General features: G+C 41.5%; 1 protein-coding gene across 9 annotated transcripts in view; it reads left to right on the top strand.

Annotated features, from left to right (window-relative positions):
* The window catches only part of LOC310904186 (uncharacterized protein), a 227,403-nt gene extending 211,655 nt beyond the window's left edge, over positions 1 to 15,748 (top strand). For 6 of the 9 annotated variants that reach the window (XM_083848541.1, XM_083848539.1, XM_083848540.1 and 3 more), the window contains 8 exons: positions 1,637 to 1,765; positions 2,751 to 2,876; positions 3,602 to 3,730; positions 5,515 to 5,643; positions 5,961 to 6,089; positions 6,726 to 6,851; positions 9,731 to 9,859; positions 10,937 to 15,748. In XM_083848541.1, coding sequence (XP_083704667.1) covers positions 1,637 to 1,765; positions 2,751 to 2,876; positions 3,602 to 3,730; positions 5,515 to 5,643; positions 5,961 to 6,089; positions 6,726 to 6,851; positions 9,731 to 9,859; positions 10,937 to 11,016 — 977 coding nt within the window. In that variant the 3' untranslated portion in view covers positions 11,017 to 15,748. Of the gene's footprint in view, positions 1 to 71; positions 1,607 to 1,636; positions 1,766 to 2,750; positions 2,877 to 3,601; positions 3,731 to 5,514; positions 5,644 to 5,960; positions 6,090 to 6,725; positions 6,852 to 9,730; positions 9,860 to 10,936 lie in introns of those variants that run through there. The other 3 variants (XR_014588108.1, XR_014588109.1, XM_083848543.1) reach the window with 3 other exon arrangements.
* Positions 15,749 to 23,237: the final 7,489 nt, after the last annotated feature.

Genomic DNA, 23,237 nt, shown 5'->3' with positions numbered 1-23,237 from the left:
CTAATAGGTGCTGCAGGGCTCACACCTTGATGCCAGGGTTTGCACATGAAACAGATTTTCTGTACCGACAGATGGAAGCAGTGATGACGCAGTATTCATTGAGAAGAAGCCATGGTTGAGAAGGGCTGAGGAGAGTATTCGCATGTTGGAAAAGTGTGTATCTGTTTAGTCCTGATGATCTGCTATCCTGATTTGAGCAGAAGCCAATTTTCAATTTTATTTTAAAAGGCATCCCTTTAAAGCTTTACCGTAAGCTCTCCCTCTCTACTGAGTGGTTCAAAAAATCCATGGATTTCTCCAGGCACTCACACTATGCTTTCATGCCTTCAGAAAAAAGAGAAAATATATGAAGCTCCTTATACACAGATTGCAAGAGATCTGTTGCCTGGAGACGTGCAAATATATATTCAGCCAGATTGCCAAAGTAGCCATAGGCTTTCCTTTGGTGGGGATTAACAGAAGGAAGGAAGGAGCAAAGAAATGTCATTCAGAGGTAGCAGCATGCATGCAAATGTAGAATGATGATCACGTTGCTCTGACAGCACTGGCTTTTCTCCCTTCCAGTACGCTGGGAAACTGGGGGAGCAACTTGCCTCTCCAGGGCTGGGTGGTGGCACGCTGGAGTCAGCCCTGGCAGCTGGAGGCACATGCCTAGCAGCTCTGCCCAGCTCTTTTCCTCAATTCCAGCCTCTGTGTCTTTAAAGAGTATCCCGAAAACATGAGCTAAGCGTGGCAGATGCATTAATGTCCTCCTGATCTTGTATCCGATGTTCTTTCAACATGAGCTGTCCAGAAGAAAAGCAGAAATATTCACCATCACCCAGAAAACCTCTGCACGGACACCTCATTGCCATGCTACACTGGCTTGGCAATCCAGCCAGGTCTAACGTCTGTTTGGGTTTTTACAAAACATAGCTTTATTTTTCTCAGAGAATTTTCTGGCTTTGCATTTAAAGCCTCTCTCTGCTGTATCCATCTTCTGAGAAGGTGTCTCCTGAGATTTTGTGTTATTGTCATGTGCACATTTTCGTAGCCCTCCACTAGATTTGCCAGAGCAATGCAAACGCCAGTTTGGAGCGCAAAAATAGATTATAGAGGAATCAAAATTTCTGCTACTTAAACATTTTTTGCAGGATGAGACTTGCCCGCTGCCTAGAACTGGTCAGCTAAAACGACAGCTAAATGAGGCAGAGCCTGCTCGTGGCTTCTCAACAGGCTGTTGTTGCCCAGAGGAGGAGGAGGGCCCCATCTCTCCATCTCTGCCATGGAAAGGAAAGGGGGAGCACGTTGATTTGGAATAGAAACCCAGGAGAAAAATCTCTGAAGAGCCGGGCTTTCTTTTCTTGCTACCTTCGCATATGAGAAATGAGAAGAGCAGAGCCAGGAGCAGCAGGCTCGGTAGCAGCAGTCGGGCAGGCTCCCCAGAGCTTTGACTTGGAGTCGGAGAGGAGAGCACTGCCCAAGGCAACCATCTGCTTGTCAATGCCTACTCCTGGCCCTCCAGAAGCAAATAGAGTTAGAAAATGAAAATCTAATTTTGGATGAAAGTAACAAAGTGCTTATGACATGAAATGTAACGGTCCCAGTAGCAACATAGCCTAATGAACTTTTTTTATTATTATTATTTTTTAAACAGGGTGTCCAAAAGGTACTTATGGTTCATACTGCCAAAAAGCCTGTAAATGCATGAATGGAGGCCACTGCGACCCCGTGTCGGGAACTTGTGATTGCGCGCCTGGTTTCATTGGAGCCGACTGTAGTAAAAGTAAGCCAACATTCATGTTCTGCTTCGTTCAAAAAAATAGCAGAGAGAATAATCCACAGAAGAATTTGTCAGTATAAAACCAGACAGATCCCGGTTACCTCCTCCTTGAACTGTAAATCAGGATTCCAGCTTTGTAAAAATTCTCTTGCAAAATATTTTCCCTCTCTTCTGTGTGAGTAGAAACAAGGACACTCATCCCAGGATTACAACCTGCTTGCCCAAATTTATTTCTAGAGCCAACTCAGCATGAATTGCTCAAGTTCCTTCTTCCTGTCCAAAATTTCTAGGTTGAGAAATTATCTCAATATTTTGCTTCACGCTATGGTGCCATTATTTTCAGTAAATGGGAAAAAGATCAAGTTTTGTCATGGCAAAACTGGTAAAGGCTCCATGGCAACCCTACTCTTACTTCTCTATTTAAGTGCTAAATTTTGTGACTGAATTTCTGTGGTATTTCCAAAGCTGTGATCTCCTTATATGGGTAAACACAGCACCATTGGGATTTCCACTTGCGATACCTGTACTGACCATACAGGGTTAGTGCTAATCAAAGTTTACCTGATGTTTTATCATATTCAGTCACTTTCTGAAGTTTTCCTCAGCTTATTCACAGAAAGACAATGCTCGGTCATCTCTGGCTTTGCTCTTCAACATAGGAGAGCATCAATATTAAGGAAGGAAAGAAGTCTTTAGCTGGAAGCATGAGCAGCTGATATTTCAGTTTTGCACTCACCTTTCTGGTGGAAAACCTATTAAATATTTCATGTGAAAGCCTGAATTTTATTTATAACCTCAAAAAAAAAAAGTTTCAGAGGAAGAAGCAGTTATGTCTTTGGGTGGGTTTTGTTTTCATAGTTGTAGTTTTGAAGTACATTAGCTGGGATGAAAAGGAAGCCGACTCTACTTGTAGGATCCTGCCTCCACTGGAAATGAAATCTGGCATTGGATACCCAGGGTGTTTAACAAAAGACTGTGTTTCCTTCAGCTTGCCCTGAAAATCGATTCGGAAAGGACTGCACCCAGTTCTGTGCGTGTGGTAAAGGTCAGTGCGACCCACGGACTGGCAAGTGTACCTGTCCTCCTGGCCAAATGGGACCCGGCTGTCAGCAAGGTAACAAAGCGGGACCTGAGGTCAAATCGTCAGTTGGGCACGTAGTTGTAACAACCAGCAAATAAAACTCAGCGCCAAACATTGTTTATGGATGTGTTTCCCAACGTATTTGGAGCCAGAATTTGCTTGATAACATTGCAGCTTGCTGTACTTTGCAGGATCTCAGCCCCTGTCTCTCTGTACTCGATCACCCTACCTTTATCGTGCCCCTGTCTCCTGCCCACATCTCGCTGCTTTGCTTCACCACCAGCAGCACCATTGCTCTGGTTTCTCTACAAAACTAGTCACTGCTTTCAGGGACTGCAGTTCAAACAGCAGTTTGAAACATAAAGATGGGGAAAAGAGCAGTGTATGCCACACAACGTGAGCAGTGTGGGCACTGTAGATGGATGGGGCTAAATTTTGAAGCACGTTACTTGAACTGGAAAAGTGAAAGGAGAGGATTTGTTGAAGAGCAGGCATTGGAGGATGGGACAAAGGGAGGAGAGCAAGAGAAGCAAATATGAAGTGGAGTGAAGTGAGGAGATAATGAGAGACGAGGAGTGTTTGGATGAAATTGCTAATAAGGATGGAGTGTAGAAATGCATGTGTCCCACGGCCCTTGGGTACATCAGGCAATTGGGATACTCAGTGGGGAGCATATGTCTGTATTAATTCCCTGTCACATTCATCTTTTTTGGGGGATGCTAATTTATTTTTTTCCAAACTTTGTTAATTCTCTGTAGTGTGTCCCCAGGGACAATATGGCCCCAACTGCCGCCTGACATGTGCCTGTCAGAACGGCGGTATCTGTGACCACGTGGATGGCAGCTGCACTTGTGGACTCGGATGGACAGGAAGAGCGTGTGAGAAAGGTAATTTTCTGCTTTGATGGTAGTGAACGTGTACCTTCCAGCAGGGGTTTGCAGTGGCTATGGATCCTCAAAAGGGGACTGGTTTTGCTTAAGCCAGGACTCTCTCCCAGCTGGATTCATCTCTGTAGCTTCTCTCCTGCTGCATTGCCTCAAGTTAGAGCTTTAAATATATTTTTTTAGAGGCGGTTTCCTCGTGAGTCCTCATAATTTAATTCTCATAAATTCCTTTGCATGGACTCTTATTTCTTCTGTCCAACTTTTGTTTTCTTTTTTTCATGGGAACATTGTTTTGTATCTTCTTTCACACACTCTCCCAAGGTCAGCAGCAGACAGCATCTCTGTCTTCTCATTACAGTCTCTCTTGATATTCTTTTCCCTTTGATGTTGGACTGCAGTTAAACTTCCCATGTATTGATTTCTCTGATGTTCTGGCAACTTCAGTCCAAAGCAATTGAAATGGTCATGCTATCACGTCCTTACTTCTCCATGTCAGCTCTCCCTTACACAAGGCAAACCACACTTAACAGAATAAGCTCAGTTTTCACTCTAGAAAACCTCCTGCCAGCCCAGCGTAGTCTTTTCATGTGTCTTTCATTCCATCTCCCAAAAGAGTGCATTTCTGTGTTCCTGTTTCTCTTTCTAGATAAGAGATATCTGTAGAGTTACAGACTTAGGTGGGCAGGAAACCATGAGTTTACTGCTATGATGTCAATTGAATGGTCAGCTTCACATTTAATATGATATCATCATTACATTATAGCTGCCACAGGGCAACGTCCTCAGCAGTCTCCAGGACCCTCATTTACGGCCTTCCTGCCCCTGACATCTGTAGATGGGGCAGACACGTACACATCACGTAAAGGAGGTGTGTGGTATCGTTAGAAAGATCTTCAGTGTTTATCTTTTTGATAGAGATACTAAGCTATCGGAAAACTCAATCTTAATTTCCACAGCAGCATGGTTTTGAGTCTGTTTTGACTAGAAATCAAAGCTAATCAGGCGTCTTTTTTCTGTTTATTAGATATGATGTTCTTGAAAGATCTTGTCTGACATTTGCAGAGTTACGAATCTGGTTATGTGGATGGCCACGCTCAGTTAAGTCGGTCTGCACAGATTCCAATTATCACAGCCGTGGAAGTAAACTTCTGTAGAAATGATGCACAGATTAATTATATTGACACAGTCACTTTTGCGTGACTTGACTTTCAGCAATTTGAGATGTGTTTAGTTCTGTAAAAGTAGATATCTAATTATACATGGAAAGTCTGTCGCTATGTGTGAAAAAATCACCTCCCGTTTTTATTAGGAGTCAAATAGTGTGAACTCCAGTGATAACACAGAGGAGGAAAAGCTCTGTGTTTTCTTTCACACTTTGTAAGTGTCTAAAGAAAGTATTGCTGTAGATGTAGGGGAAAAAAAGAAAAGATACCATTTATTCTGTGCCTTCAAAACACTTTAGGGAGTGCGAAGGTTCAACATCGACTGTTTGGAGAGATAAATTTAAAGAGGTAGACTTTAAGAAGTACAGGAAAAGTGAGCTCTTCGAACATCTATAAAGCAATTCTCATCAAAGTAAGTAAGCATGTAATAATAGTGCAGAAATGCTGTGCCTTCAGTGAGCACACCTGCATGAAGAGAAGGAAATTCATAACAATTGTTCACCTGAGCTCTGCAAGTTATTATGTGGGCATTACGTCTCAGCTGGAAAAGCTGTCAGGTAGGAGCTTTTCTGGGTGAGGTCGGTGATTCTTTCTTGTTTTTTTTTGTCCGCATGTGGTCAGCAGAATGTCTCCCTGGGAAGTACGGCTCTGGCTGCGGCTTGGACTGCATGTGTCAGCACAACGGCACTTGTGACAGGTTCACGGGGTGCTGCCGGTGCCCCGAAGGGTATTACGGACGCTCCTGCGAGCACAGTAAGAGCCCCTCAGCAGCCCGGGTCGCCTGGTTTCCAGCAGTAACACAGGGTGGGGTGTCAGAGCGGTTCGGCGGTGGCTCAGTTAAAGTTCGGGGGGGTGTTCCAGATCACCCGTCTGCTTCCAGGCATAGTAACTTGCATACCTCTGACGTCGGGGTGTTGCTGGTGACTTTAAGAGCAGATGGGATTATTAGCAGTAATGGTAAATACCACTTTTGTTGGCTCCCAGGGAAGGTAGCTGCAAATACAGAGGATTTTAAAGGGATGTATGTTTTTCTTAATAAACTTTCCTCACTTGACACTTTCATTTCTCAGGGTGCCCCCTTGGATTTTACGGGCTAAGCTGTCTTCATGCATGCGCCTGTAAAAATGGAGCAAGCTGCGATGCCGTGACGGGGCAGTGCATTTGTCCTTCAGGTTATCAGGGTGTCCACTGTGACAAAGGTACTTATACCCACCTGATGTAAAAAAATAAACAAATCACATCATCATTTAAAAGTTTGTTTGTTGAGAGCAACATCTTCCCTATTTTGAGCTTTGTGAATATCCTGGAACATTGAACGTGTGATCATTTACCTGTTACGTAGCTGGGTGTTCTCATTTCCTTATAAATTAACTAACCTGGTTTTGATTAACGGAGTGAAAGTCCTGGTCTCCATGCTGTCTTGCAGCAATGAGTTCCACATGTTGCTTATTAAGTTTCTTGTACTGATTTTAAATTTGCTTCTAAAATTCCAAGTAAGATTATTAAATTGGTACATGTCAAGCCAGTTGAGTGTTATGGAATGGTCTACTAAAGAGTTCTAATTAAAAAGGAAAATAAGTGCCAGTAACATTTTGGGACAGATTTACAGATACTTTTGATATGTTGGATTAGATGAAACCAGCAGAAAGAGAGTTCACATAAATATTATGCCTGTTCCACTGTATTCAGTCCTTCATTAAACTTGGCATTTGCACGAGGTTCAGCTGAGAGTTTATGAGCTTTTCTCCAAGACATCCTTCAAAAGCTCTTCTGGCCTGATGTATTTGTTGCAATGCCCATGTGCAGTGCACCTCAAATCAGGTTATTCCCACCAGGCTGTGACAGCGGATGGTTTGGAGAGAGCTGCCAGCGTCGGTGTGACTGCGGAGGAGCTCCCTGTGACCCAGCCACTGGGAAGTGCCTCTGCCCACCTGGGAAGACTGGAGACAAGTGTGACATCGGTAAGAGGAATATTTTCTAGGGGCTGGACTATGCACAGTTAAACCGACGTGACCCGTTGGCTGGTCTGAGCATAACTGTGAAAGGACATTTGCCAGTACAAAGTATTCAAGAACACATTGTTTGCAGCAAATTACTCTCGTGCATGTTATCACCGTTTTTAGCACCAGGCTGTACTCTTGATTTAATCACTGTTTAAATTGATACACCGATAGGGAAACCATGTATGGGTCAGCAGTAAAATGTCACTTGCCTTGAGTTTCAGAGAACAGGCGCTGCTGAATACACCGAGAAGCCCACAAGTTCTGCAGATGTAGGGGGGAGGACTCAAGAGGGCTGCAACTGGGCACGAAGGGATCAGATCGTGCGGGTGTTTTGTCACAGGGACATTTGTGGGGGTTTTCAGACCAGTGCAAAAGTGTCCAGCTCCAGGTGAGGGTAGTGGAGCTCAGCAGCCGTTGCTGGCTCTAGGATTCAGCAGTAGTCCGGGAACATTTAATCCAAATAGAATTGCCTCATATGCATCACAGACACTTGGGTTGTGTGTTTGGTAAATGGCTGGCCCACAAAAGCAGGATTATTTTGCAACAAGGGTATAAAAATAGGTGAGAAAATTCTCCTGTAAAGAAAACCAAGCAAACTGATGAAACCGTTGCAGGGCTGAGAGGCAGTAAAGGACAGGCAAGGTTCTTGAGCCAGATTCTGTTCTCAGTTATGCTGGTGGAAATTTTGGGTAATCGGTAAAAAGAATCACACTGGTTTAAACAAGTGTAAGAATAGATGTGTGATCCTAATGTTGTGGCAAACAAGATATAGGGAGTGAACACCCACGTGCTAATTAATGTTGGAGGATCACGCAAGGAACCACAATCCTCCCAAGCCCCAGAATCAAAAGGGGGGGAATATTATTCCTCCTTTTGTTCTAGGAGAGGGCAGGAAACAGCTTTAAATACCCTGTTATTAATGTAAGCGAGGGGTCAAGTAATCGCCAGGAGCTTAGGGGCTAGTGCAATCCAAAAAACTAAAAGGGAGAATCATTTGCTTGCCGGACTGCACTGCCGTGTGGTCAGAAATTGAAGCAACCCCGTCTCCAGGCACTGGTGCAACTGGGACTTACCTACCCCGCAGCGAGCAGGGCTCTGTGCACCCAGAGGCCTTGCCAGTGAAGTTTTAGCAGAAACGGAACGCAAGGGGGAAGCTCAGCACCAAAAACCTGAGCCGAGTTCTTGCTTCTTGCAAACTCGAGGAGTCATTTTTATTTTTCTTAAATCAACTGGGGTAGCCCCCGTCCATGAAAAGCTGTTATGGGGTAGGTTTTATTTGCATTTTTATTTTCAATTAGGCTCAGTTCATCTGTGATATAACTGTGAGCAGCTGTGTCTGTGCAGCAGCCATAAAGATAAAAGGCCTGATTTTAATTTGAACTCTGGTAAAGCACCCATTAAACAGGCAAAATGTTAATTAAAAAGAAAAAAAAGAGAGAGAATATAACAGACTTTTATGGGCACTCCTTTTCTGTAGTAAATTAACATTGCAGACTTTCAAACAGATGTCTTAAATACACATTGTTATTAACATGAAAATGTGGTATTACATAAATTAAAATCAGGTCCAGAGGTGTTCGAGGAGACCTTTTCTCATAACATTTCCTAATTGAAAAGGCCAAGCTCTGAGCGCATGGGGAGAGTTCTGCCACGTGTTGGGGCTGCAGCTGATGCAGGGCTCGGGAGCACTTTTATTTACCTCATGGTGCCTGCGTGAGAAAGCAAGCGCCTGGATTATTTACAAGTGGTTTTCGGCGAGGTGAGGGAGAGAGGGCCATTGTTTACAATGCATTTAGCACCCTGCCCTGTGACCTGCTGCTAACTTTCCCTTCCTGCCTGTGCTCTGAATGCATAAAAAATTGCAACGAGCATTTGTCAGCCTAGGCATGAAATGTTCTTGTCCATCCTTTGCAGTGGAGGTAGATACAGACTGCAGTGGAGGTAGATAGAGACCTTTTGTGAGCTGAAATTGCCAGGAGGCAGCAGAGTTGTGTGATCAGAGCATGATATATGAATATGCATAAAATGGATTAATTTCTAGTCCCACTTTCTGTGAGTGGAAGCTCTTTGCTGCTGCTCGCTGGCAGCCAAGCCAGTAGAGAGCCACAGGAGATAGTGTGGCTCCAGGACGCTGACAGGAACTTTCCTGAGCAAATCCCAAGATCTCTTCTGTTGGGCTGCCAACCCCTGGTTGGACACTGGGGATGATTCCCATTCCGGGAACTTCTTTAGGACAGCTGAGTTACAGTTTGGGTGGACCACGCGGTAGATGAAACTTGAGGACTGCAAGGCTTTCCAAAATGTCATGTTTTAATATTAGCAGATGTAGGTGTCTAAGCAGCTTCCTGATCCCAGATCTGTATCTCCTGAGAGAAATATAGCAAAAGCATGTTATTATTTAAGACAGTTTCTTATACAGCATAATAATAACTGATTTTTTTTTTTTTTTACTTTTATATTGGTAAGTATATAACTTTGGGCAAAACAAGGTTAATTCTTCTAACCCAGATTTTTATGCCAGATGGTATGAAGGGATTAAAAAACAATATTATTTTCAGTTCAGCAGTTGAGCCTAACAAAGCTTCCCCTTGTCTATAGAGCTTGATGGAGGTCCACATTCTCACCAGAGCATGTGTGAAGTTTATACTCTGTCCCAGGGACTTTTATGATTATTTTTTTTTAATAAATATCCCTAATTTTCTTACTGTGTTTGCATTTTGCCCTGAATGCTGACATTGGTCTCAGTTCCTTCCATTTCTGTCCACGCATTTTCAAGGAGCACAGCCATCAAACAGGGAGAAGCATTCACCCTCTTCCAAACACTTCTGTCCTTCCAGGATGCAGGTCGGACCAGTACGGCCCCAATTGCTCTCTGCGATGCCAGTGTGCCAGCAAATCCCAGTGCAATCCCTACAACGGGAAGTGCGTGTGCCCAGCCACATGGATGGGGCCAACCTGCAAAGAAGGTAACACAACCTGGTGGTGCACGGGCTTTCTTAGTCAAAGAAATCATGCACTGACCATAGTCAGTGGACCTCGTGGACAGGAGCAGCACCCCATCACGCCAACGTGCTGCCTAGCAGCAGCCACCACTGTTTCGGTGTCAGGCTGTGTGATGCAGTAGCCCTTCTGCATTTCCTTCTCTGGTGAAAAACTCAGAGCCCATGACAGAAGCAGCTTTGCTTGGAAGGGTTGTGTCGGTGTGTGCTGCCCTCCCAAAGGCCCAGGAGCCTGATGTCTCAAATGCCAGAGGATACTGCAAACACCGGGATTCATTCTGGGTGGTTGTGAGGCCTTGGTCAAACTGGTTTCCCCTCAGAGAAGGCTGTGACGTGGAGAGGTTGTGCTGCTTGCTCAAGGGTTCCTGTGTCCACCTCCAGCACAGCTGTGCTGGAGAGCTGTATGCTCTTCTGTGCCTGGAGGTATGAAATTGTGCCCTGAAAGAGCTGATATCCCACAGCCTTGTAAGATGAATGAAGAGGTTTATTTGCTGTGCGTGCCATCAGACTCACATACTGTTCATAGAGATGGCAGGTTTTGAAGAGCATGATGAGATCTGTTAAGTGGCTGGATAAGTAGATAAAACATTGAAAAACACACTTGGATTGATCTGTGAGGGCCCAAGAAGCTCAGCACACTGCCACAAAAGGTTTTTGCCTGTCTGTGGTTTTTATTTTGTTTTATTTTTGGTTTTTGTTGTTGTTGTCATTTTGTTTTTAATTTAGGTAATTTCTCTTCTTCATGATGTACAGTACCGTGTGCTGTTTCCTTTCACATGTAGTCTAAACATGTCTGGCTTTTGGTGTTACCAAGCAAGTCTGCCATTAGTTTAGGAAATATTTTGGGAACCTTCCATTTAAGAGTTGCTTTTACTGTTGTGATGGTTCCATCTGCCTCTATGAGGAGGCCAGTTAACTCAGTCCTCTACCTTTCTTTGAAGAGTACCATTTATTAAATTATTTAAGTGTAAATTGTATAATCTATATAATATTTCAGTATTATGTTATATAGACCTAAGACTGCGTTTCTACTTAATTCTCTAGGTGGCCCTCCAAAGCCTCCTTTTTATGAAGAACAAACTCAAGAAAGAGGGAGTATTTTTCCAAGAGCTCTACAACAGTAACATTTGGACTAATAAATGAACTGTTTTATATGCACAGACGGTATTTGAATTTGGATATGAAAACAGCTATTCAATTCAGCTTGAATTGTGCTGAAGTATTCACACTTCTTATGGAAGACTACAGAGGCCATTTAGTAGCTGGATCCTTTTAAAAAGTTGAATCTGTTTCATGTATTTATTCCTAGCCTCTTACCCCTTCATTAATCTGCTCGGGACACTCGTTCTGATATATACGATAATTCATTGTTGGACATGTTTTTAGTAAAACGAGCTCCAGAGTATCAGGATAAGCAGCAGCATGTAACACATCAACTGACGGTGAGCCATACCATGTATAAGTGACTTTCTAAACCCACTTGACAACCGGCATGAAGTTAAATGAGTGTTTAACATATTACGAAGCCAATATGGATTCACTGCAAAATCACGTTGCACAGAAACTAGTGAAATTCACCACATTCCTCTTTGAAAAATATCTTATGCTCTAGAAAAACATCCGGTCTAATTTTAAAATTGCAACTGATGAAGAATCCACCACAGTCCTTGATAAGATGTTAATTAATTTAAGAATATGCACCATTTCAAGTGTGGATTGGTTGGAAGTATCCGTCTGTATCTTGCTTGCATCTGAGTCTCTTTTCTAAAGAGCAGGATGACATCTGTCAGGCTCTTCTGGCTTTCTGCATTCTCCCATCTTGCCAGCTGAGTTTCTCAGTGGTTTGCTGAGTCAAACTGTGCAGCAGTTCTTGTAAAACTCTAACGTCCAATGCAGAAAGTTTTATCCTGGATGGAGAAAGTGGATAGTTAGCAAGGATATATATGTGTAATGATAATCTGCGTGCTCTGTGTGTAAAGGATTATAATGTGCTCTTACTGCACAATAACTTCATTGCCAGTTTTGAAAAGTCCTTCGTGATGCCATTCAACAGCTGCTGTTGGTCACTTAGAACAAGGACATTTTGGTGCTATTTTGTATGTTTATACAGGTTGTTCTTTAATATAGGACTAAGTCATTATAAAGAAATAATGTTCTTTGTTATAATATTCTGAATTAACCAGGCTAGAAGATTTCAGAGTACCTCTTTTCACCTCTCTTCAGGTTCGGAGTTACAAAACCTGTGTAGTAACCTCTTGAGTCTGACTAGATCAAAAGTGCACTTAAAGACACCAGCACCATGGGCTCTGGGGCAAGGTAGTACGAGCTGTTCCAGGACTTGTGTTCACACACCACAACAAATTGCAATGCTGCAAGAAAAAATTTTTGTCTTAAAAGAGAGAAAGTGACAATAATTGACACTAACTTGTGATTTTTAAAAATGTTTGTTGTTGCAGTTGGTTAATGAGTGTGTGAAGTACCAGTTACCCCGTGGTTCACCCCAGGTCTTAACCCAATCTGCAGCCGTTAGCTGTCTGCTACGGAGCAAGTACCACTTGCTCACCTGGGACTGTAATTCAAACTGTGATCTAGTGAAAGCAATACAGGTTTGGGAAGTGTTTTTCAAGCTTCATGGAAGTCTTATTGTTGCTATTAATCACTTCACAGGTATCGGAAGCCATCGTAAACTCAGTAAAGATATTTGTGACTGTGACCAAATTAATTAACCAACTGCTTTCAGCCAGAAAATCTCAGGGGTTGATTCTGATCCCTTGTCATTTCTTTGTTATAGCTGAATAAATCACTAGAACCTTTGCTTGACTTGATGTAAACATGACAAAATTGTTGTCCCCAAACTAGTCAGAAGCAAGTGGTTCTCAGCAGGCCTCTTCTGTCAGCTGTGACATTTTTAATGTTCTTTTGGAGATGTGCTGGCCTAGATCTGATCTCAAAATGGTGTGAAGTTGGGGCAGTTTAACTGAATTAGAACTGTTAAGGTAAATCTTGTGCAAGATGATTAGTTATCATCATAGTAACTGCTGGAGAAAAAGAACCATCCAAGTCAAGCGACTGATGTCTTTTGATCCTATGTATTTACTACAAAGTATAACAGTAATGCAAGCATTGCATTCAAAATTTTTCATATTATCATAGAATAGATAGCTTGGAAGAGACCTCTGGAGGTACAGGCTTCTCCTTAAAGCATGGTCAACTTCAAAGTTGACAAAGTTGCTGAGAGATCATCCAGTTATGTTAAATATCTCCAAGGATGGACAGCCCACAACCTCTTTGGGGCCCTGCCCAGTGCATGCTCACAGGTTTTTTTTCCTAGTTTCTGACCAGAATTTCCCATGTTTTGACTTCTGTCCACTGCCTCTCGTCCTTTCAATGCGCATGTCTGAGAAGAGTTTGGCTTCACCTTGTCTGCAGCCCCCATGGGGCAGTTGAAGACAGCAATGGCACCTCCCACGGTCTTCTCTGCTGACGACTGAGGACACCGTGCTCTCTCGGAGCCCCCTGCGCGCTGTACCCCAGCCCCTGGTTATCTCCGCGACCCTTCGCCAGCCCCAGCCCAGTCTGTTGGACATTTTGGTTCTCAGAAAGATGCCCGATGTCTGGTATGGTTACTCAGCAGCTAATGCACAAAACCCAAGAACTTACATATTGCTGTTTGACAGCAGTTTATAAAATGTACTGTTTTCTTCTTATCTTTGTATACTTGTGTGTGATTAGAGCAGCTAATCAAAGGGGGGAACTTTTCCCAAGCCATATTCTTTACACCTGTGTATTCTTGTTTACATTTTCCACAGTATCTTGATATTAGAATTGTAAATATGTACTATAAGGGAAGTAAAAGATTTTGTATTAAGTATTTTTAAAGAATGTCACAATGTTAGGTACATGATGAAACACGTATTTTAAGTGACTGATACTGAGCCTGTGCCAATGAATCGGGGGCCCAAGTAGATCTGCCTGGGAAATAGTTTCAGCAAACTTTTTTTTTTTTAGATTGGAAAATGCCAATTCATACAAAACTATTCATATGCAATAGTCTTTTTTATTAATTCCTCCTTCAAAATACTTCTTAGCTTCTTTATGTTATTGCCCTGGGGACAGAAGTTCACTTCAGTGCCGTTAAACAGATCATTCTGATCTGGGGCTCAATATGACTTTTTGTTCCAAAACATAGAATAAAGCACAATCATATAAAGATGAAGATAAAAATTCAGTATTTAAAAAATATTAAAAGAAGACTTTTCAATGTCTTTTCTTGGTTTGCTATTTGTGTAGGTTTTCACTTTTTTCACAAAGCGGGGAAAATGTTTATAGGATGTCATTTTCTAAAAGAGCTAAAACTTGTCATCATTAGCTATTGTCAAAGTACTTGCTTGTGATATCACTAATGTGTTTTGATGCTACTCCTTATTTCACATTAACAAATTTACCTAATTCTGTGCCTGAAAAATAGTCTTTATTAGACTGCGTGGACTTTTTTAATGGAAAAGCTACTAAATTATAATAGATTGGCATTATGGCAAGTGAGTGGGAAGTGAGCTTAATTACTACTAAAATAATATAACTGCTTATTTGGTTCATCAGTGAAAGACTGTCAGGATGAACATCCTGAACATAGCACTGCTGTTTGTTGAAAATGAAAGTGAAAACTTCAGTGAAAATGGTTTGTGATTTAAATTTATGTCCATTTTCCACTTGGTAATGACTTTCTTGGCTATCTGATTCCCAGAGGACTGAAGTTAATTATGCTTTCTTGAAATGAGTGCTCTGTGTATTCCACCGTAACATGCTTGCATACGCAGATAACTCTTTTTAGAAAGACATTTAAATTATTTTGAACATGCAATTTCTGTGCGAAATGCCACTCTCTTTCCTTGTTGTGTATTCCAGATAACTTCACTTTGAGAAGAGTGGAAATGAGCTGAGTGTAACTCAGTGGATCCAGCAGAATTTTATTCAATGTGAATTCATGAAACCAGAACAACATGTTTTAAGTTAGACTTCAGTATTTATAACACTATTCTCATAGGAAAACAATCAGAATTTTAAAAATTCCCCGCTTCTCCTGCCAAAAATTATTATTCTACTTTTATCCTTTTTATGTTGAAGAACCATAGCTATTAAAGTTTGCCCAGATTTCTTGCCAACCATATTATTTTGATTGGCTGCAGATTTCTGTTTGTGTAAGTAATAACCATCACAGTGTCAGAAGTTGCCAACGGGACAAACATGGAAATTATACCTTTCTATCCTTTCCAGAGTAGCCAAAGACAGAGTTTGGAGCCATCGTGGCTTCACACTGCTGATCTAACAATGACAAATAACAACGTTTCTGTAAGAGTTTAGTGTTTTATCAGAGCAAAGAAAAGTTTGTGAAGAGCTCCTAAAAAGAGCTGGTATACCCAGATACTTCCATCTTCCCATCCCTCTGTTAATTTTTATTTTTATTTTTTGTAGTTAGGCCAGAAACTTTCTCAGACCCCAGTTCCTGAAGGACTTTTCCTGCACATGGACCTGCGGCTGACTGCACCAGCTCCATGCATGAGCTGCAACTGTGCTCAGTAATTATTTTGTGGGGCCAAAGCTTTAAATTCGAATGCTGTAAAGCAATTTCCAGCAGTAAGCAAGGAAACTCAGACTTGTAGTGTACGCATTGTTTATTATTTTTGTTGTTGTTGTTGTTGCTTTTAATACGCAGTTGCATAGCAATGTTATGTCTGTGAATTTGTGACCCCTTTCAAAGAATATGTGGGGTGTATCTCAAAGCTGTACTGTACTTTCTGTTGTACACGTATCACAGTGAAAGGATGCTTTTTTTATATAAAGTTGTCATTAAAAGTTGTTCTTGTTTTCTCCTTATTGATAGCCTTAATGCAGTAGGCTTATATTGTGGATGACAATTTACTCTGTTAAACTAATTTACATTCAGAGCAAACACACTGAAATCACACCTGCTCTTAGTAGTTTGTACGGAATAAATAATGGCCTTTATATAAATGGGTTTGTATAAAGATCCCTGACCAGAGCAACTTGTCCAGTGACTGAGCCTGATAAATAGAGTTTTTTGGCACTCAGACTCCAGAGTATTAGAAATATTCAAAACAGAGCATAAATCTTGTTGGAAGAGGCTGGTTATGAAGTGTAACATTTCTGGAAGACTTGGGCATTAAGCACTTTGAAGGTATTTGAAACCGCACACCTGCAGGCTTCCATCAGACTTCTTGGACACTTCCCAGAGCCTAATACTTGCCGAACAAATAGCCTTGTTCACCTTAAGGGTATTGTCTTCTCACATTGGCAGGAGCTAAAGGAACACATGGGCCTGTTTAATGCCAAATAATGCAGTAAGTGTGTGCTGGTTAATTGGAAGTAGCATGCTAAATTGAATTCAAAATGTGTAACAAAGGGGGGACAGTATATCAAGCTGTCAGAGAAAAAAAGTGGACAGATACAGCTAGCTAGATTCTGGGAGAAAAACTTTACAGGCTGGGACTTATTTTAAAATTTTAGAGCAAATGCTTCTTAAATTGAGCTCTGTAGTACTGCAGGATTTTGTCATATGTGATTTACTTCATTTTTCATACAGTTTTCAATAAGGATTAGAATAATTACGTTCACTTGGTTTGTCATCGTTTTGACATATGTTGCAAAGATAGTCCTACAATTCTTGTAACTTGTTCAATAATTTCTTTATTAGAAGCAACATTTAGACGATATAGAAAGAAATTGTTGAAGTTATTGTACCAAACTTTCAATCGCAACGACTGCAGTTAACAGCTGTTCAAAAAGTAGACGTGGTGGGTTAATGTGCTCGGTGTATGGTTTTAGTAGATCTATGGCACAGGAATGAGTGATGTCCTGATGGTGATGCTGGAAGCATCGCTCTGTGGTGTCATCCCTTCGGCATCTTCAGACACAGCTAAACCAATCTGTAGCCCAACTGTTTATCTCTTATTTTAGTCAGCACTAAAAGTAAAAAAAAAGATAAAAAGTCAGAAACCCATGAACGATTTAAAAATTACTTAGAAGTTCAGACATTGCTTTGTTGATTCCTTCAAGCATGGTAGACTTTTTTTTTTTTTTTTGAAAAAAAGAAAAAAAAGAAAACATACTCAACTGTGTTGTTTTATATATGAATAAAGATGTCAGCAACTAGTCATCTAACTGTCCATGCCATTTGGCAGTATCTAGCTTCCTTTTCAGTAATAGCCCTATAAATCTTTATCTTCTTGTAAGCTGATGACAGCAAAACATCTTGAGAAGCTGCATGTGGTGTAGATATTATAGTTAATTCTTATAATGCTTCATGCCACCATCTACTGGGTGTTTCTCCAGTCCAGATGTAACATCTTGGCTTCAGGCATGTGCTCATGTCTCCCTCTAGTGATTCCAAGGACCTAATGAAAATTAAAACAATTAATTACTTTTAGGACTCTGATTTCTTGGTGTAAGAGATCCAAAAGTTAGGCCTGCTGCTGCCCAGAGGCCAAATTGTGATTGATTCATTCATGTTGCAGGCTAAATCCTACCAGCAGCAGTCCTAGACTGAGGTCCAAGTGAGTGAAGGCTGCCCAGACGTGGCAGTGTCGTGGTCCTGCCCCGAGCCCACCGTGCTTGTCCACAGCACCTGAGCTCCGTCTGCTCATGTTCCCTGAGCGCTGGCACATGCCTTTTACCGACAGTAACACCAAGTTACAGATTTCCAATTTGCAGTTTCTGTACTTTGCAATACGTTTTCTTTCTATCTCCAACTCCTCCGTAGTTTGTCCAGTTCCATGAGGGAAACCTGTCGTGAAACCTCGAGCTTTGTCTCCTTTCCGTACCCTGCTTTGAAGACCCGGGAGCATCAGAGTTAACCGAGTGCACGTTTCCTGGCCAAGGGGAGCCCTGTTTGGGGTGGAAATGCTCCACTGTTCACACTGATTCTGTCCTGCTGTTCCAGGTCTAATTAAGAAGAAACTGGCCTGTCGTTTCTTTGTTATTTTGTAAGTCTTACAGTGCTATAAATTACTTACAAAGTGACTTGATGAAAATTCTCTGGTTTTTGCAGCTGGAGTTTTTTTCATCCAGAAATCCAGTTCTGAATGATTTATACGTCCTGTAAGATATGCAGTAAGATTCCTTTCTGTATGTCATCAACACAGAGTAAGATCAGTGTGAGCAGAGGCTGTAGGGGTAATTCCTGCCTGTCAGTTTGCTTTTTTTACTTTGCTATTTGACATTTAAGTTGTGGTAGCCTTTGTGGATCTTGGCCTTGCTCTACTAGGCACATGAGAAAGCTGCTCTTAATTATTACTTTAACCTTAAGGGTATATATGAAGTACAGAATAGCAGGCATAAAAGCATCACGTTAAATATGGGGCATATTCCTGCATAATGAGGGCTGGGAGGGCTGCAGGATCAGCCTCAAAATGAACACTGGGGCTTGAACCTTTTGCTGCGCCTTTCTCCATTTCTCCATCCTCTCTCCTCCTCTGAAAGCACGATGTTTGACCAGACACCTTGAAGAACTATTAGGACTGTTCACGGTCACATTTAACATGTTACATTTTTACAAGAACTAGTGAATTTGATCAGAAAATAGTTATTTTTGGCTGCCAATCTAGCAAAACCACTTAAAATACAAACTCAAGAATGTGTTGAAAGGAGACAGTTTGCCAGCACTGCTATTGTTGTAGCAAAGTCTCTCCTCCGATCCAGTGGGATTCTTTTCTCCACCATATATTATTCAGAAAGTCAAGGTGGAAGTCAAATGCCTGGAAAATCTTTCTGTCTTTGAAAAGGGTGTTGGCAGGGCTCGTTTTGGTTTGCTTTCTTGTTGCAAAACCTTTCTGCTGTGGAGTGGTACCTGGCGTTTTTCATCCTTTGGACATGAACTTCTTCCCTTTGCACGACAGTTTGATAGTCCAGTGTCACTGGTTTGATAATGTGCCATGTGCGAGGGGTGATGGAGATGTGAGCTGGGAGCAGTGCACTGGACAGCGCTCCCAGCCCTTTAAGGTCCGTTTTTCACTAAAAAAAATAAGTATATGGTCATGATGAAATTGTAGTCAATTTTCTCTTATTTCTGATTTCTAGATCAAAAAAAAAAAAAAATCTTTTTTTTTTTTAATTATTTTTTTTTAATTTTCACTTTCCAGAGTAAATCCTAAAGCTTCTGCTGAGGAGCGAGGTGCCCCGCAGGTTGCTTTTGATACCCAGGGCTGATCCCCTAGGAAAATCCAAAGGTTCTCTAAGGGTTTGGGAATAATGATGCCACCGAAACATCGCAGCAGTAAAAATCCATTTTTATGCATCTCTCAGTGAGTGCTTGTGCAAGCAGAAAACAGTCACTGAACACTTCAGGCACTGGAAAAGGGGCCAGTCCACAGTGCGTTATCTTGAACACGTAACTGGTGGTAGTGCCCTGTGCTAAAGCCACCACGTGATAAGCGTGTGCCAAGTCATGTGAGATACGAAGAACGCAATGGCTGATAAATGAATGTTTTATTTTGAGCAGGCACGAAGGAGGATGTTGAATACTGGGTTTCTTCCTGACTCTGCTGCCAGGAATACAAAGCACCACACAGGAGACTTTGAAGGTCCCCCTGGGAAAAATGCCATTACCAACTCAACTATAGTGTGTTGTCCAAGTTGCCCTGAAGGAATCTCTGCCAGAAACACCTGTTAACAATAAGGACTTGTTAATGTTTCACAATTATTTTCCCAAGTATGTTATTGCTACACCAGTCCCCAACACCAGAGATGTTGGCAAATATTAAATACACATGATACCTGTGAAAATCTCTGGTCTGTCTGCATCTGCAAAGAGCAAGATAAAGCCATATCTGCAAGTCTGTGGACTCAGTGGAGCTAAGCTTGCACTCAGCAGGGAGGGATTAATGGAGCGTGTAGGGCACACATTTGAGATCCTTTGGGAGCTTGTTTTCAGGAAGAGCAGTAGGCCTGTGAGTGAAAAATAATTTACTCCAGTTCCCCCTTAACATAGTATTGTGTTATCCATTGTTGATATATTTGTTTGTTCACCCTTCTGATTCTCTCTTTTTAACTACCTTTTTTCAGTCCCAAAGCTGACCCACTTCATTAGAGATGAAAAATCTCCAACTTGCTTTTCTTGCCATTCCCCTGACATCATGTAGCATCTCCCCTCTGCTCTATATGCAGTAAGAAAGAATAAAGAGCTCCAGACCTATCAGGCATGATTACATTTTTTTTTTTTAAGGACAGCACAAATATCCTTTGTTAAAGTTAAGCAGCAAACCATTTGCAGTACACCCTAACTTTTCAGTACAGAGACTGCAAAAGAGAATGGAGGAAAGCTACATCAGTGGTAAGTCAGGGGCAGATTTCTTGTTATTTGCCCCATTTCCCTGAAGGACCAGATGCAAAATCATGATTTGATGTGAATTTCCTTCTTCAAGTTGTCTTTACAGAGATCTTGATATGCTTGGTAGTGGACACTGCCCTCATCAAGATGCTTTAACTTTTGGTTAGCCCTGAAGAGGTCAGGCAGTTGGACTTGATGATCTTCATAGGTTCCTTCTGACTGAACTGTTCTGTTCTGTTCTGTTCTATTCTATTCTATTCTATTCTATTCTATTCTATTCTATTCTATTCTATTCTATTCTATTCTATTCTACTCTACTCTACTCTACTCTACTCTACTCTACTCTACTCTATTCTATTCATGTTGGATTTTGAAAAACTGTCCTAAGAGCCTGTCTTCATTCTTGAGTCTTTAGGTATACTACAGATATCATCGTCAGGCCTGACGCCCATTTTCAGTGGTTTCTTAAATTTAGATGTTTAAATCTCATCTGTTTCATATAGTTTATCTGCTAGATATTTAACAGCTGAAATTTCTAATTAGTGACAGGTTGCTAAATGACATGGGTCCCAAGGAATGGTTCTCATTGGTGGCGCATCTCTTCTAGATTCTCGCTTGTTGAGTTTCACATCCATTGCTTACAAAAACTATTCACGACTGCAATGACAGAGACTGATTCATTTTGCTTGGGTTTTCCAGAGGAATAGGTGAATTCAAACCCGCAGAGATACAAGAGGAAGCTGGAGCTTGGTTCTCCTGCACCCTGGGTAAGTGCTCTTGTCACCGAGTGAGTTGATGAAAGGAAACCAGTACCTATGGCTATCTTCCCACCAGCTTATACATTTAGCTTTAACATTTGTTTATTTGTAACTGGAATGATAATATTGGTAATTTGCATGACTTTTCAGCCTCCAAAAATGTCTGACTGGCTCAGTAGGTGGCACCCTTTCTATTCCTTTATTTTCCACCAAATGTCAAAAATAAGTTGGAGCTGAAGCCTACAAATACGTGAAAGAAGTTCAGTAAAAATGTAAATGCATATTTGTCTCCTTAATTGAATATAGTATATTGTGAAATCATTACTGTCAGGGCACACTTTGGTTTATACGAACACTTAAGTAAAGAAAATATATAAACCCAGATTGACTCGAACAATTTGAATGTGATAGCAGACATCTGTGTTCAATAACATTACTTTGGTAAGCGGTGTTTAATATTTCATGTCAAAGTGAGGGGAGTAATAGAACAGGGTATTTTCTGAATTCTTAGATTGCTGAAGTTTATGGTACGGTGTAATATATAATCTGTCCTTTGTCAGGCTCACCAGAAAGAGCCCTACTGCAGCTGAAGATGTAAAGTGCTCTAATATATATGTTTCTAGACCTCTCCCTGCTTGAGGAATTAATCTTGGAAGGTGCTGAGTGCCCTGAAGTGCCAGTGAAGTCCGTGGGATTTGAAGTTTCTCACAGCTTGGTGGACAGGGATCCTTACAGGGGATAATTACCCTCCTCCGGTCCCCGGCCAGGAAAGCCCTTAAGCACTGCTTAACTTTTAGTATGTGAGGAGTCCTCTCCAAACTGGTGTTATTAATGCTGCTGAGATAGTGTCCAGAGGCCCTGCTCCTGCCTCCGTCCTATTAACCGTGGGGCAAGAGAGAACGAGGGCTGCTCCCTGACCTCGGGAACTGCAAATCTGGGTGTAAAAAGGTGAAAGAGGGACAAAGCTCCTCGCCCAGTGGCTGATCTGCCACCAAGGGCTGAGCCCAAAGTGCCCCAAAATGGACCAACGCCTTATCTCCTGGGCTTTAGGTGGTGAAGGAGGAGGCAAAGGACAACCCTTTGCTCTAAGAGAGGGATATGCACAAGTACATTGCCGGCTTGAGGGCTCTGTTTGCCTTCAGAAAGTTCAAAGTAAGAGAAACTTTTCTAAGTATCTTCCAAATCTATTATTAATGAACAATTACATTGATGTTTTTGGATGGGCTCGCACAGAGTAATTCGTCTACAAACAAATCTTTCTTTTGTATTTTCTCCCCAACCCCAATCTTTTGTATTTCATTTTTAGGTGAAATTCTGTAGTGGAACTGGCCAAAAGAAACATGCTTTCCCAAGCCTCATGCTGAATGTCTGTCTGGATATTTTCATTTTAACTGCAGCTTGGGAAAAAAAAAATGTAAATATGGTGCTAGTATCATTTTTAAGTCAAAACTGTTCTTCCCCCATGTTCAAATAGCATTACAAATGTTTGCTTAAAAGACGCATATTTATTCACCTAGCCTCTGAGAGAATACTGTGTGCATAGGTAGCAATAAAAATGTATTAAGAAGTGAGACAGATTTCCCTGGTAACTGGCTTTTTTCTTGACCTCCTCTTAAGCATCTTAGCATGGCCCTGCTGCTGCCTCTCTGAGGAAGTAAGTTTGCACTGGGGAGGAAGAATTTTTAAAGTAGCAGAGTGTTACAAACAGTGAGCAAATAAGTGGTGTTTTTGCTTTATAATGTTAGAAGAAAAAAAGTCTTAAAAAAAAAGCCATAGTATGCAAAGCAGTAACACAATTAATGTTGTTTCTAACATGCCACATAATATTCCTTACAAGGCAAATGATCTATGTAATAATTATTCCATAAGATTAAGTTTTCCTAGCTGATATCTAAAAAATATTTTTTCGTGTGACTGTTTGCTGCTCCTGGGTTTGATATTCGGATGTTGTTCAGGTGCCCAACATCTGATTGTGCAGCTTACCAGGCACCTGGTGTTTTTGTCCCGTGATTACCAGCACAAGAATTTTTAAATGCAAAAACTATTTTCAGTAACTCTTTTGCATGTGACAGTGGAAATGCTTTTCCATGAATTTGGGTCGCTTGCATGTTTGTGGGAGGGAAAGGCAAAACAGGAGGGATTATAGCAGAAAGAAATTAATCGGACTGTTTGTATGACTAGTGGCAGGACTTCCCTGCTTTGCTCACCCAACTATCTCTCCTCCAATTAAACGTGCACTTGGCAG

Source organism: Anser anser (genome assembly GCF_964211835.1).
Source record: "Anser anser genome assembly, chromosome: 9".
In the NCBI taxonomy this organism is placed as follows: domain Eukaryota; kingdom Metazoa; phylum Chordata; class Aves; order Anseriformes; family Anatidae; genus Anser; species Anser anser.
This window is presented reverse-complemented; position numbering and strand designations above follow the sequence as displayed.